We start from the raw sequence: 15,919 nt of genomic DNA on the forward strand, positions 1-15,919 counted from the left end.
TGCCTACCTGGTGCATGCCCTTGATCTGCCAAGTTTTCTTCTCCGGTCCACTTGACTAGGAATTCCTTGCTCAATCCAATAGACTAGAACTTCTTTGTCTTGCCTCAACTAATATTTTCTTGTGCTACTTGCACAATCAACTTAGCTTGTTAATACACAACATAACCTTAACTTGAACCTTTTGTCATGATCAGCACATCGGTTCGATTATCTAGTACTCTCTGCACCAATACCAATGAGTGAAGATCCTGAGGAATAATAATTGGGGTTTAGAGATGCATGTGCCTCGGTAACCAACTAGACATGATTCCCCATCTATTTGATGAGATGGCGATGACAAATTTGACAGTAATGGCAACATGACCCTATAGGCGGGAAGAAAAGGAGGGCATCTCAAAATTCCTACCCCAATAATGTTGGGTTGCAAGGGTGCAAACATAGTCCCACATCTAAAATACATGGAAAAGATCATGGGGTTAAAAGGATGAAAAGTATCTTCATTGGTATGAGACCTTTTGGGAAGAGCCCAAGAACAAAGTCATGAGGGCTTAGGCCCAAAGTGGCGAGACCGCTCTTCACCGGACTAATCGATGGATGAGCCATGATCCAAATCTAACCATGTGATTTGAACCTTAAACAAAGGAAGTGGGTGCTCCCGTGTCTGAATCAAGAGGACCAGACACCAGGTGAGAAGTCCTAATAGGCCGGATGGACCGAGAGGCAAAAAGTTCTAGTTGCGACTAGGTGGGAAATCCTAGTAGGTCGGGTGGACCGAGGGGCAAAAAGTCCTAGCTGCGACTAGATGAGAAGTCCTAGTAGGTCGGGTGAACCGAAGGGTAAAAAGTCCTGGTGGATCGAGGATTCAGATATCAAAAACGACGTTGAGGGGGGCCTGTGGTCCTTTGTTTGAGGGGGGATTGTTGAATTGCAAGGGTGCAAACATAGTCCCACATCTAAAATACATAGAAAAGATCATGGGGTTAAAAGGATGGAAAGTATCTTCATTAGTATGAGGCCTTTTGGGGAGAGCTCAAGAACAAAGTCATGAGGGCTTAGGTTCAAAGTGGACAATATCATACTATTATAGAGATATTTTGATTCCATTGGTTCTTACAAATAAGTCTTGACTCAAGTCTGGCTCGATTATCACTTGTCAACTTGACTAAAGGGAGGGTGGTCTAATGATTCCGGGGCCTGATAGCGATGCCACGCCGAAAGGACAAGTACAATATTCATCTAGTCATCCTCTAGAATGACACCCTGGAGGTATTGGTCATAAAGATGTTAGACTAGGTGGTCTTGGTCATGAAGATCTCAGACTAAGAGGTCTCAGTTATTAACGATAATTCTCAATCAAATACCTCTTAAAATAGAAAAGATGAACATATATCCTAGTAGGCTATGAAGCTCCTGGATTGGTGACCTTAACTTTATGCCCTGATTCCTCAAACTTAAAGTTAAACTTTTTGGCAAAATCACACACCTACATCGTTCCAAGTCTAGCCCGATGCAAAGACTCAGGCAAGCCATGTTCGCGTGCTTGTGGCTAACCTATTTGCCACTCTGGGGCTTGGCTAAGCCATTATATATGCTCCTCAAGGTGTTGAACCATTCGTCCATCCATGATCCATCCCTATCCAACTTCCCATTTTGATTCACAAAATAAACTTGGAGCCACATGGTCCAGCTCTCCCTTAATTCAGAAACACATCAGCCGTCACTCAACTTTATTGGCAGGATTAGGTGTTTCCCCATTTCTTTGATTTCTTTTCCAATTTGCATGTTCATTAATTTGTTTGCATACCTTTCATTTCAGCGAGGGCTAGTCCTTGGCTTCCCAAAAGATGCCATTGATCCACTCACCAACAAGCTCCTCAATTATCAGTCGTCAACTTTCAAAAACTCTGCAACTCTAAATCAAGCTTGATGCAGTTTTAAATAGATTTAATTAGAGCACGTAGGAAGTAACTGCACTTGCAGTTTGGCTCCCGTGATCCCTCCTCAAAGTTGCCAGCTCAAAGGCCACAAATGCCTCATGCATCCACATGTTTTACTTTGTCTATGTCTCTCCTTCACGTCTGCACTGATTGTTCCCTCGTCCTACTTCTTGCCCTATAAATGCTCGCTAAATTGCCACTACACACTCCACCTCTGCCACCTGGGAACACTGCTAGCAGGCGAGTGCTTGCAGCCATGGCGTCCAAAGCCTCAGCCTCGGCTTCTCTTTTCTTCGCTGTCAACCTCCTCTTCTTCTCGCTCACCGGCGCGAGCGAGTGCCCCACGCCGCCCAAGCCTAAGCCCCCTCCCAGCCCTGCCGTCCACAAGTGTCCCGTCGACACCCTTAAACTGTCGGCCTGCGCCAACGTGCTCAACGGCCTGATCAACGTCGGCGTCGGCAAGTTCCCGAAACAGCCGTGCGAATGCTGCAGCCTCCTCGACGGCCTCGTCGACCTTGAGGCGGCGGTCTGCCTGTGCACCGCGCTGAGGGCCAATGTGCTCGGCATCCACCTCAACGTTCCCATCAATCTCAGCCTCGTCCTGAACTACTGCGGGAAGAAGGCTCCCACCGAGTTTCAGTGCCCTTGAGCAGCCGTGACATTACAAATGCATCGTGTTTTAGTTTCTCGTTTCCCCGTCGATCGTCCATCTGCAATGCTTGTTGCATCTGTTCTTATTCTTATTTTTGTGCTCATTTCATTGGATCTGTGCGTGAGGAGGTAATGAATAAGTGGTGATATAATGGTGATTTTGTTGTGATGTATTGTTATTCTTTTCGGATTCAAATAAAGTTTGAGCAATTGTTTGGAAATTAATGCTGTATATTGGCTACTAATGGTTTGGAACTGAGTTACAAACCAATTGCAACATATGAAATTCCATTGAAATTGTTGTTGGAAAATTGGTTTTGACCCAATAAACTTTTAAAAAATAAATTGAGTGAGTTCCATCTGATCGAACTGAAAATTGATCAAAAAGTTGGTTTCTACGTTTCGGGTAGATAATTTTAAAATTTTAATTTTTCAAAGTCAATTTCAAAAATGAGCCCATATAAAAACCTATTATAACAAAAAAAATGGAGGAATATTAAGTCATCCTACGTTGGAAAGGAAAAGATATTAAACTTTTCTTAGATTGTATTTTGTGTTGTGAGGATTTAATTGGTTCAACTATATATATATATACAGGTCTGATATCCCGCGCAACGAAAAAACCCGACTCCCGTACGCGACCGCCCGACCTCCCCGCGTTCATCGCCGCCGTTCTTCGCCGTCCGGTCACCGCCGGCCACCATCCCGGGCTCGTTGGAAGCGCAACTCGACGGCGCACACATCGGCACCGGATTCCGGCCGAATTGGGCCGGAATCCGGTCGGAATTCCGGCCGAAACACAGCAGACGCGCTGGTGGCCGATTTCGCCGGAATCCGGCCGGATTCCGACCGAATCGGGGCCGGACTCCGGCCGCGGTCGACGCGCCGGCGCGGCCGAATTCCGGCCGAAATTGGCCAACAGTGTCTGTTGGCCGATTTCGGCCAGAATTCGGCCGGATTCCGGCCGAATCGGGGCCGGACTCCGGCACCCGCCGGACCGCCGGTGAGTTGCGGTTCCAACGGGTCCAATCCGGCGGCAATCGGTGGTCGGACGGCGATGAACGGACGCCGGGAAGCGGCGAACGTCCGAGGAGAAATACTGTGCAATCGCGATTTTTGAACAGCTGCGGTTGATCGCGATCGGGCGTGGACGGCGTGGATCGATCGCGCACGGGGTCGCGTTTTTTTCATCGTGCAGTATATCAAATATATATATATATATATATATATATATATATATATATATATATAGGATTGATATCCTGCCCGTGCGCGACACCCGACCCACGCCCACTGCCGCCGCGATTTCATCGCCGTCCGGCCATCTCCGACCGTCGGACCGGACCCGATCGACGCGCCACTGGCCGGCGCGTCGACCGGCATTGGTCCGGCGGCCGGAGGTGGCCGGACGACGGCGAAATCGGCCGAAAATCGCCTCTCTCCCACCCACGCCCACTGCCGCCGCGATTTCATCGCCGTCCGGCCATCTCCGGCCGCCGGACCGGGCCCGATCGCCGCCGTTCGTCGCCGTCCGGTCACCGCCGGCCGCCATCCCGGGCTCGTTGGAACCGCAACTCGATGGCGCACACACCGGCATCGGATTCCGACCGGATTGGGCCGGAATTCCGGCTGAAACAGAGCAGACAGTGTCTGCCGGCGATTTCGCTGGAATCCGGCCGGATTCCGGCCGAATCGGGGCCGGACTCCGGCCACCTCCGGACCGCCGTCGAGTTGCGGTTCCAACGGGCCCGGTCCGGCGGCCTGAGGTGGCCGAACGGCGGTGAACAGTGGCGGAGAAGCGGCGAAGGTCCGAGAAGAAAAACTGTGCAATCGCGATAAACGGACGACTGTGTTTTCACGTGATTCGGCGTGGAAGGCAGGGATCGATCGCGCACCTATATATCAGCTCTGATATCCTGCCCGACGCCCCCGCGCGACCCCGCTGCGCGATCAGCCGACCTTTCGCCGTTCATCGCCGCCGTTCGTCGCCGTCCGGTCACCGCCGGCCGCCATCCCGGGCTCGTTGGAAGCGCAACTCGATGGCGCACACACCGGCATCGGATTCCGGCCGGATTGGGTCGGAATCCGGCCGGAATTCCGGCCGAAACAGAGCAGACGGTTCTGGCGGCGATTTCGGCGGAATCCGGCCGGATTCCGGCCGAATCGGGGCCGGACTCCGGCCGCGGTCGACGCGCCCGGCGCCGGCGCGTCGACCGCGGCCGGAGTCCGGCCCCGATTCGACCGGAATTCCGGCCGAATCGGCCGCCAGACTCCGGCCGCGGTCGACGCGCCGGCGCCGGGCGCGTCGACCGCGGCCGGAGTCCGGCCCCGATTCGGCCGAAATCGTCGGCAGACACTGTCTGCTCTGTTTCGGCCGGTTTCGGTTGCGGAATTCGGCCGGATTCCGGCCGAATCGGGGCCGGACTCCGGCCACCTCCGGACCGCCGTCGAGTTGCGGTTCCAACGGGCCCGGTCCGGCGGCCGGAGGTGGCCGGACGGCGGTGAACAGTGGCGGAGAAGCGGCGAAGGTCCGAGGAGAAACACTGTGCAATCGCGATAAACGGACGGCTGCGGTTTCACGCGATTCGGGCGTGGACGGCGTGGATCGATCGCGCACGAGTCGGGCAGGATACCGTATATATAGTATATCAAATATATATATCAGCTCTGATATCCTGCCCGACGCCCCCGCGCGACCCCGCTGCGCGATCAGCCGACCCTTCGCCGTTCATCGCCGCCGTTCGTCGCCGTCCGGTCACCGCCGGCCGCCATCCCGGGCTCGTTGGAAGCGCAACTCGATGGCGCACACACCGGCATCGGATTCCGGCCGGATTGGGTCGGAATCCGGCCGGAATTCCGGCCGAAACAGAGCAGACGGTTCTGGCGGGCGATTCGACCGCGGCCGGATTCCGGCCGAATCGGGGCCGGACTCCGGCCGCGGTCGACGCGCCCGCGCCGGGCGCTTCGACCGCGGCCGGAGTCCGGCCCCGATTCCGGCCGAAATCGCCGGCAGGCCGGATTCCGGCCGCGGCCGGACTCCGGCCGCGGTCGACGCGCCGGCGCCGGGCGCGTCGACCGCGGCCGGAGTCCGGCCCCGATTCGGCCGGAATCCGGCCAGATTCCGGCGAAACCGGCCAACAGTGTCTGTTGGCCGATTTCGGCCGGAATTCGGCCGGATTCCGACCGAATCGGGGCCGGACTCCGGCCACCTCCGGACCGCCGTCGAGTTGCGGTTCCAACGGGCCCGGTCCGGCGGCCGGAGGTGGCCGGACGGCGGTGAACAGTGGCGGAGAAGCGGCGAAGGTCCGAGGAGAAACACTGTGCAATCGCGATAAACGGACGGCTGTGGTTTCACGCGATTCGGGCGTGGACGGCAGGGATCGATCGCGCACGAGTCGGGCAGGATACCGTCGCGCAGTATATCAAATCTATATATCAGCTCTGATATCCTTCCCGACGCCCCCGCGCGACCTCGCTGCGCGATCATCCGACCCTTCGCCGTTCATCGCCGCCGTTCTTCGCCGTCCGGTCACCGCCGGCCGCCATCCCGGGCTCGTTGGAACCGCAACTCGATGGCGCACACACCGGCATCGGATTCCGGCCGGATTGGGTCGGAATCCGGCCGGAATTTCGGCCGAAACAGAGCAGACAGTTCTGGCGGCGATTTCGCCGGAATCCGGCCGGATTCCGGCCGAATCGGGGCCGGACTCCGGCCGCGGTCGACGCGAATTCGGCCGGATTCCGGCCGAATCGGGGCCGGAATCCGACCGTGGTCGACGCGCCGGCGCCGAGCGCGTCGACCGCGCGGTCCGGCCCCGATTCGGCCGAAATCCGGCCAGATTCCGGCGAAACCGCCCAACAGTGTCTGTTGGCCGGTTTCGGCCGGAATCCGGCCGGATTCCGACCGAATCGGGGCCGGACTCCGGCCACCTCCGGACCGCCGTCGAGTTGCGGTTCCAACGGGCCCGGTCCGGCGGCCGGAGGTGGCCGGACGGCGGTGAACAGTGGCGGAGAAGCGGCGAAAGTCCGAGGAGAAACACTGTGCAATCGCGATAAACGGACGGCTGTGGTTTCACGCGATTCGACGTGAACGGCAGGGATCGATCGCGCATGAGTCGAGCAGGATACCGTCGCGCAGTATATCAAATCTATATATATATATATACCCTTCTCTTTGTTATAAAAAATCTCCCAATAACAATCAATATAAATTTCTTTTTAATGACAAGACCCACTTCCTCGTGAAAAACTTGGATTCCAATACAAACGACTAGTTCCTCCCATAAAATAATATTTCTTTTAACGATAGAGCCCACTAACATGAAAAACTTGGGTTTCAAATATTGAAAACCAAACAAAAGTTTCAAAAAAAAAACCTAAGTGAAAAGTTTTGATATGATTTTCGAAAAAAAAAAAACTTTCAACAAGCTTGAAGTGTGGATGCCTTAAATGGATTAAGGGCATCTCGTCAGTGCTCTAAATGAGCATTTTAGTGATCCCCAATATATCACATCAACATCATATATAAAAACCTATTACTTTTTTTACTATAAAAAAAATCTTCAAATAATTTTTTTATAGGCCCTAGCTAACTGCCCCAGTTGTTATGGTCGTCTACAATCCTGAGGACTTTGCTTATCTCCCCGACAAGTCGAAGAAGACCCCCGCCCAGCCGTCACCTGTTGCTGTGGCTTGAGCTTCTTCGAAATCAGGTTGGCTTCTCTAATTCCTTGTTTGATCACTTTGGCAACGTTGTGCAATGGTCTCAAATATTCATTTTTTTAATAAATGAAGCGAAAATATTGTGGAAATTAGATATAAACACTATAGTTTTGATATGTTAATATTGTTTTGGTTGATCATATTTATGTATTTATGTTTGTTTTAATTTAAAAATATCAAATTTGGAAGTTCTCCCCGAGAATTAGGGTCGTTACGTAAGTGAAATCAAATGTATAAGTGCTATCTTCTCTTGTTTTTCTTTTGAGTGAATTGTAGTGCTTCAGGGTTTTTTGCAATATAAAAAAAATAGGTAGGGAAGAAAATATTACTACTATAGCTTCATCGTGCATAAAATAATAGAGAAAATCATGTTAATTTTCTCAAACTAAATAAGTAAATAAATGTTAGCCAAGAGCATAGTATAATTATTTTCCATATTATATATATGGGTGAGGTGATGATTGGATCCTTGGGTGTGATTCTAGGGAGAGTGAAATTTATTGATCTTGAGTGTGCAATCCTCTTGTCAACCTGACCATGCTATAAATCCTGCATATGACACTGTTGGCATCAGGATGCAGATGACGGTTTAGGTCACTGATGGTGAGTAATGGTGGTGAGTTAGAACATTTATTTTTTAATATTCTAGAAGTATAACTCCTTTTATTAGATCCCATTGGATATTAGTTTACTATTTTAAAAAATATTCTTGAAAAGAGTTTACTAGCAATGATAAAACTAGGATTCTTCAAAAAGTATGCCTGGAAGCATAAATGATTGATCCCTACACTTAATGTTATACTTCTCTCCTCTTATAAATTCTCTCCACTGTCCTTTAATCGGTACTAGATCTAAACCTTGTTGTCCTGTTGTAGTTTGTATTCTAAAGTATATTTGTATAATCAAATATGAGAATTGTTATTCCCTGAGAATTCCTAAGCTATAGAATTACCATTTCTGCAAACCAAACACAACATTATTGTCCTATAGTCCCTATATGAATTCAAATGGGAAGGCATTTCGTTAATGCTCATTGACACTCAGTGTGGAATTGTTGTAGGTTTGGAAGTCCTGGTCCACCAATTAGCTACAGATTCATCTGGCAATATTAAAAAAATTAGTTTTTGCTATTTAGACACAGTTCATGTACCCTAATGTTAACATTTTTTTATCACATGGGATACTCAAGAGCTTATCAGAATAAGTGATCACACTTCTTACCTACTAAGTTGGTACACAATCAACAAACTCTAAGGGTGTATTTGGTTGGGGGTAATATGTGATTACCTTGGTTATCCATTCAAAGTTATCAATCAAAACATTGTTTGGTTTAGGTAATCGACGATTCCCAAGTAATACTTCATGCCCGACACATCAGCATACGTCAGCAAAAGAGGGCATCCAATCCGAAATTGGAAAACCAAGGAAGACTTAAGTTTTTCTTGATTCCGGGATTAAGGTAATTTTCTTTACAAAATTACCCCTGCTTACCCTCCGCGAGCGCTCCCGTCCCCGATCGCGAGTGAAACCATCCTCTCTTGTCCCCGATCGCGAGTGAAAGCCTCTCCCTGTCCCCTATCGCGAGCGAAATCCTCTCCCGTCCTCGATCGCGAGCGAAGCCCTCTCCCGTCCGCTTCCGCTTGCTCCCTTCTCTAACAGCTGCGACGGCGATTCTAAAAACAAACTGGACGGCGCCTCCTCTAACAGCGGCGGTGAGCCAAACCCTCTCCCGTCCGCTTCCGCTTGCTCCCTCCTCTAACAGCTCAAGGAGGATATTGCGAGAGAAACCCTAGCGGCGGCGGCGACGACGAATGGAACTGTCTCAGCTTGAGAATGGAACTGTGTCAGCTTGTTGAAGGTTTGGAGAGGTACCAGACGAACTCCGGCGAAAAGCTCTGGGTTGCCAAGCACGAGGTAACATTGCCAGAAAAAAAAGAAAGAACAAGAGATTGCTTTGTTTCTTTTCCTTTGTTTCCTTACGTAGATCCATTACTCATTTCTTCCTAAGCATTTATATGTTAACAATATGAAAATGTTTTCAATGTTTATAACTTATTGGCATTTGTTGGATATAAGCTACTCTACATTCTATATTGGCATTCACATTTTTATCTTATGATATCTAGCAATCAGTTAATATCATGCAATGTATTTGTGACAACCAAATTTAATAAACTTTGCTCTCTGTCTTTTAAGGGGGCGCTTGGTATAAATTTGGTAATGGGAATGGTAATGGATTTCATTGAGGGGTTAATGGCAATGGGAATGATTATTGAATTTTTGATACTTGGTATAGATAGTGGAATGGGTATTATTCCCATTAATGTTGTTTGGTTTGGCTTAAATTATGGAATGGGAATCAGTTAAAATTCCCATTTTACCCCTATATGTAAAAGACAAAAGTAATCATATAGAGTCATAGCCAAAACCATTTTATTTTAAAAAAAATATAATATGATGAATATTTTTATTTCATCCCAACATACAAAAGACATAATTGTTCACAATAAATCATCGTCCAAGGTTTTTAAACATAACTACCACAATATCAAAAGTGAAAGAAGCAAAAATGTATTCATCAAACCCAACATCACAAACATAAGCAACTGAGCAATTCCAAGATTTTTAAACACAATTGTCTTACATGATCAAAACAACTACCACAATACCAAAAGTGAGAGAAGCAAAAGTGTAGTCATCAAACACAACATCACAAGCATACTATTCTAAATAACTGAGCACAAAATCTTCAATTTCAGATGAATCCAAACTGAACAATAACTCAACTTTCACAGAATCTTCACAAATAACTTGAGCAGCCTTGTACTTGTTCTTACCAACGAACCCATACTTATCCAATACCTCAAGAACTTGTGTCTTATCACAACTTACATTAATATTTTAACTTAAATTAAATTCTTTTAATAAAAGGACACTGGATCAAGTATCTTATTTTTTTTATTTAAATTTGGGAATCTATGAAATATGCTAGATAGAGATTTCAATGTAACATATTTAGATGAATGCCTTCTTCAAGTTCAGAGCAAAGCTTGAGAACTAAAGAAATAGCCAACAGAGTTTTATTTTGTTTTCATGAATGTCTATGATCATCCATCGACGTTATTTTTTTTATTTAATTTACTGATACTAAAAGTTTTTCTATACTACAGATGAAGAACTACAAGGAGAAGGGGCTGGTCATGGTTATAGATGCTAGCCAAGTTTCTAAGTTTTGAGAGAAGTTAAAGTGTCTATTGGCTGAATGTTGACACTTGCAATCACTAGGCCTATAATTTTGATACTAAGCTTAGCATGGCAAATCAATTGAAGATTTTTGTTGTCGAGATCGACATCGCACTACTTTTGTCTCTCGTCACCTTCTCATTTTTCCTGAAGCTTCTCGCGGAGTAACATGGATAAGGTTAAATATAATTTGATAAGATAATCTGTTTTGATTGGATTTGAAATATGAACAATAGATAGAACTTAATATTTGTCTTCTATGGTATTATGTTATTGTGCATTAGAAACATAAGATCCAATGGTTTTGGAGATCTTATCACGGTCCTAAATATTACTTTTTTGATAATTTTGACTTAAGAGTTCTTATGCTCTAAGTTGTTTTCTTATAATTCAAAATGAATGAAATATCATTCTTAACGCTCTTGAAAATTTAACGATTAAAATTTTCATTAAAATGAGTTTATTTGAAATGAATGCAATGAGTTAAATGTTAATATTTTTATGCGTTCAATCAACTTGTTTTTCAGAATCAATTCTTGAAGCTTGAAAGTTAAACAAAAGTCGCACAACAAAACTTGGGAGGAATAATGTGTTTGAACAAATTCAAACCTACAAAGTAAAAGAAATTAATTTAGTTATAAAAATGATTATAATTGAACTAGGAGTAATATAGTAAATGTAAAAGTAAGTAATGTATTAAAGTCTTCAAACAAATAAGGTTTTGTCTCATTACCTAGGATTAAATCAAATAACATTTGATTATGTTTTATTTCCTATAACCTTGGTTATGTGATTACTTGGTAATCACATAACCAAGGTGATCACGGATGATCCCCAACCAAATGCACCCTAAAAGGTATTGAATTCTAGGAGAACGGTAAATGAAGCCTTCGATGTGCAATAGACAATAAAGAAGGAATTTATGCTTAATTATTCAAAATAGCAGACAAAGACACACTATTTTAGTTGTCATCTTAGTGTTTTATCTCAATTTTGAATTATTTAAGACATTGATTATCTTTCGCTATGGCAAACGAGGATTGATAAACGAAGGAATGCTACCAATCAGTGGATTCTATTGAGATTGATTTCTTGATGGTTTGTTTACAATTAGTTGAAATTGTTGTATCTTCAAGGTGCATCATTTATCCGTTGCATATCTTTCATTTGTGTTTACTTGGCCTTTTCTGTCTCAAATACAGGCATATTTTTGCGTAGTTGAGCTCTGGCAAGCAGAAGTTTAACATCATTCGATATGCCAAGTGGTCGCTCTGACACGGATAACATGGTTGTGATAATCTTGTAATCTTTGGTATGTTTTGATATATGGATATGTGGAATTGATTGAGATAATCTTGTAGCTTTTGGTATGTTTTGATATATGGATATGTGGAATTGATTGAGATAATCTTGTAGCTTTTGGTATGTTTTGATATATGGATGTGAAAGCTGAAGACCATGTACTGTAGGAGGGGAAAAATAAATTATTTTTAATGCATTTTATGGTTAGTGATTGAGCATCTTCAGATTCTGCGGTTTGATTTTTTTTTTTTTGTTTGTTTGTTTGATGATATTTCCTATTTGCCTATTTGAGCTTGGGCATAAGGCCTCAAATGCCTTTTTTTTTTATAAATGTTCCATTAAATTTCTCTTTACTAAGATTTAATTCACATTATAAGCTTTGCATTATTATAAGATTGATATTTTTTATTTTAATATTTTAATAAATTTTAGTTAAAATTGAGTGATTATAAATGGGTGGGAAAATGGAGGGGAGAGAGGTGAACAAAGTAAAATCAAGAATATAAAAGCTTTTATTGAGCGATTAGAAGTATATTATAGTCTTATTTAGGATAAAAGAATAGGGCCCATTAGGACGCCCAATGGTGTGCCACTGTTGAAGTAACAACTGCCGGCACTTCCAACCGTTTCTCAACAACTTAGGCTCATGCAGTGTAGCCACGTGACAGGTAAAGAAAAAACTCTTTCGAGGAAACACAACCTAAAGGTCACCAGTGCGGGGACGCCACACCGGATTTTGTGCCTTGGAAGACGATTAGTTGAGTCCCGTCACCGCCCTCTTGTCTTCACTCAAGGGCAGAATAGTCATTTGGATGCCACGTCGGCGATTGCAGAAGTTTCTAGTGAGTCGGTGTGAGTCGGAGCGCGCTTTCTTCCTTGTCTTCCTGACTCTTCTTCTTGGCGAGCGATCTTATCCCGATCCGATGTCGATGCGCTGAGGTGAAGGAAGCGAGGGAAGGGGAGTTGGATCCAATGGCGCTTTCTCACTACTGAAGCACTTTCTCTTCTACCAATCCAATCCAATGTCGCTTTCTTTGTCGCTGCGCGGAAGCGGAAGTGGAGGACGCGGAAGTGGAGGAAGCAGCGAGGGACGGGGAGCCGATAGGGATTCATCGTTGACGGCAAAACACTTCGATGTGAGATTCTTTTTTTTTTTTATTCTTGCCGATACTATATTTTTTAATTGAGCATTTTGCATCACATTAACTTGCATCAAGATGCTAGGATATGTTGTCCCCGGGGCATAGGTGAGTTGGTTATGACGCAGCAAACTTGCAGAAGAGGGCAAGGGTTCGAATCCTGGCGAAGCCAGGCAATACCTTCCTGCGTCGTAGCCAACTGCACTTTCTCGATTTACTTCCTCACATATGATCGTGGAGCTGACCGTGTGGGGCCGCTAAGGTGGCGGATCCATCTTTTACAGAAAAGATGCTAGGATATGTTATATCTTTCCGGTGTCTATGGATGTTGCATCTTGCAATCCTTCCGTTTCATATTCTATAAGAAACCTTCATGCTCTTATCATTCATCTTTGTTTCATGTTATTATTTTTGGCTCTTCTTTTTTTATTCTTGCCGATACTATATTACTAAAATCAACGGAATTGTGGTTGCTTCAATGTATCTCCAGGCTCTCAACATTGTGCTCTGGAAGTCTCCCACAGAGTAATCCAATTTTATTCTTCATAGCTAGGTTTTTCATAAAATTCCTCAGCTAACTCTTAATTATATTTGCAGATCTACGGCTAGGGGTGAGCAAAAATTCGGTTAAACCGAATAAACCGATCAAACCGAACCGAATTTTTAATTCGGTTCGGTTATTTCGGAAGTTCGGTTATTTTTTTAAAAAAAAAAATCGGTTAATTCGGTTCGGTTTCGGTTTTAAATTTTCTTATTCGGTTAAACCGAATAAACCGAATTAACCGAATTAATTAAATTAAAAAAATAATTTATAAATTTTAAGTAAATAAATATATAAATCTCTAATTTATTAATAAAATTTTTATAATATTTAAAAAAATTCGGTTAATTCGGTTAATTCGGTCGAAAACCGAATTAACCGATAAAATATCGGTTCGGTTTGTTCGGTTTTTATTGGGAAATTCGGTCGGTTCGGTTGGTTAAAAAAAAATCGGTTTATTCGGTTTTCGATTTATTCGGTTCGGTTCGGTTCGGTTTTAACCGAATACTCACCCTATCTACGGCAGGGCCATTCATGTATACCACTTTTTATAATCTGTTTGGCATACGTGAATTTATGGAAGTCTGGAAGGGGTATTACCACTACCAGAGTCTTCGACCAGTGGGGTTGTCTTTAAGCATTGGTAAATACTCAATAAATTGTTTTGTAAATAAAGTTGATAACATATATATGCATGCTATTTTTGACACTTTCTTTCTTAGATATATATGGTACGACCTTTTTGCAAATGTCTACTAAGGTAGTGCACTTCTTAGCGGAACGTTTTAACCTTCGTTATCCTACAAGACGATTATCTAATAGAAAATGCACTAAGGTAATTTTCTAAAAGAACAATAGTCACTTAGTATCGTGTTTAGCCATCATACACTACAAAAAACCCCATAAATAGCGATGGATTTAGCGATCGATTAAAATTTGATCGCTAAATTAGTGACCGATTAAAATTCGGTCGCTAAATTAGCGACCGATTAAAATTCGGTCTCTAATTAGTGACCAAATTCCAATCGGTCACTAAATTAGCGACCGAATTTTAATCGGTCGCTAATTTAGTGACGGACATAAGTTCAATGGCTAATTTACGATCGAAATTAAAACTCGGTCGCTATTTAACGACCGAAGTTAAAATTCGGTCGCTACAGTAGCGACTGAAATTTGATTGGGTCGGTAATTGTAGGATTTTATGATGAGGAAAGAATTTAACGACAGAATTTTGATTTGGTCATTAATATTTAACGACGGAACTCCAGTTCAGTTGCTAATTTAGCGACTGAACTCCAATTCGGTCGCTAATTTAGCGACCGAACTAACATCGGTCGTTAAATTAGCGATTGAACCAGAATTCGGTCGCTAAATTAGCGACCGAACTAGCATCGGTCGCTAATTTAGCGACCGAACTCAAGTGTTTGATATTTGATGCTTTAGTGTTTTCTTTTGTTGCCATTCTCAGATTTTCTTTGTTTTTTTTCTCTTTCAACTGCTGTAGATACTAAAAGTTCTAAAAGGAATAGAGGTTGAGGCAACTCACAATGGAAATTTCTACCAAATTACTGGGATAACCAAGATGCCCATGGACCAACTAATGTGCTTCTTCTGCCATCATCTTATTTTTTTATTCAATACTTTTCATAATTAATCTCCAATACAAAGCAAACTACAAATCTGCTTTTCAGGTTTTCAGTTGATGAAAATGGTACTGAGATATCCGTGGTGGAGTATTTTAGAAATCAGTACAAGTATAATCTACAGTTTACCTCATGGCCATGTCTTCAAGCTGGTAGCGACACCAAACCAACATACTTATCGATGGAGGTCGCTTTCTTTTATCTACACATAATTATTTGTTTCATTGACGATTCCATTTTCAATTAAGATTTTAAGTGTTTTTTCCTCCATGATCGATTAAAAACCCCATAAATAACGATGGATTTAGCGATCGATTAAAATTCGATCGCTAAATTAGTGACCGATTAAAATTCGGTCGCTAAATTAGCGACCGATTAAAATTCGGTCTCTAATTAGTGACCAAATTCCAATCGGTCACTAAATTAGCGACCGAATTTTAATCGGTCGCTAATTTAGTGACGGACATAAGTTCAATGGCTAATTTACGATCGAAATTAAAACTCGGTCGCTATTTAACGACCGAAGTTAAAATTCGGTCGCTACAGTAGCGACTGAAATTTGATTGGGTCGGTAATTGTAGGATTTTATGATGAGGAAAGAATTTAACGACAGAATTTTGATTTGGTCATTAATATTTAACGACGGAACTCCAGTTCAGTTGCTAATTTAGCGACTGAACTCCAATTCGGTCGCTAATTTAGCGACCGAACTAACATCGGTCGTTAAATTAGCGATTGAAC

General features: G+C 44.1%; 1 protein-coding gene across 1 annotated transcript; it reads left to right on the plus strand.

Moving 5' to 3' along the window:
- The first annotated feature begins 2,190 nt into the window (after nucleotides 1-2,190).
- Nucleotides 2,191-2,628, plus strand: LOC141826810 (14 kDa proline-rich protein DC2.15-like). Its single transcript, XM_074714113.1, has one exon. The coding sequence runs from the start codon at nucleotides 2,194-2,196 to the stop codon at nucleotides 2,584-2,586; it is 393 nt and encodes a 130-aa protein (XP_074570214.1). The 5' UTR covers nucleotides 2,191-2,193; the 3' UTR covers nucleotides 2,587-2,628.
- The last annotated feature ends 13,291 nt before the right edge of the window (nucleotides 2,629-15,919 follow it).

The sequence above is a fragment of the Curcuma longa genome, chromosome 4 (assembly GCF_044706935.1).
Source record: "Curcuma longa cultivar G26 ecotype Majalengka, Jawa Barat chromosome 4, ITB_CL_G26_1.1, whole genome shotgun sequence".
Lineage (NCBI taxonomy): Eukaryota > Viridiplantae > Streptophyta > Magnoliopsida > Zingiberales > Zingiberaceae > Curcuma > Curcuma longa.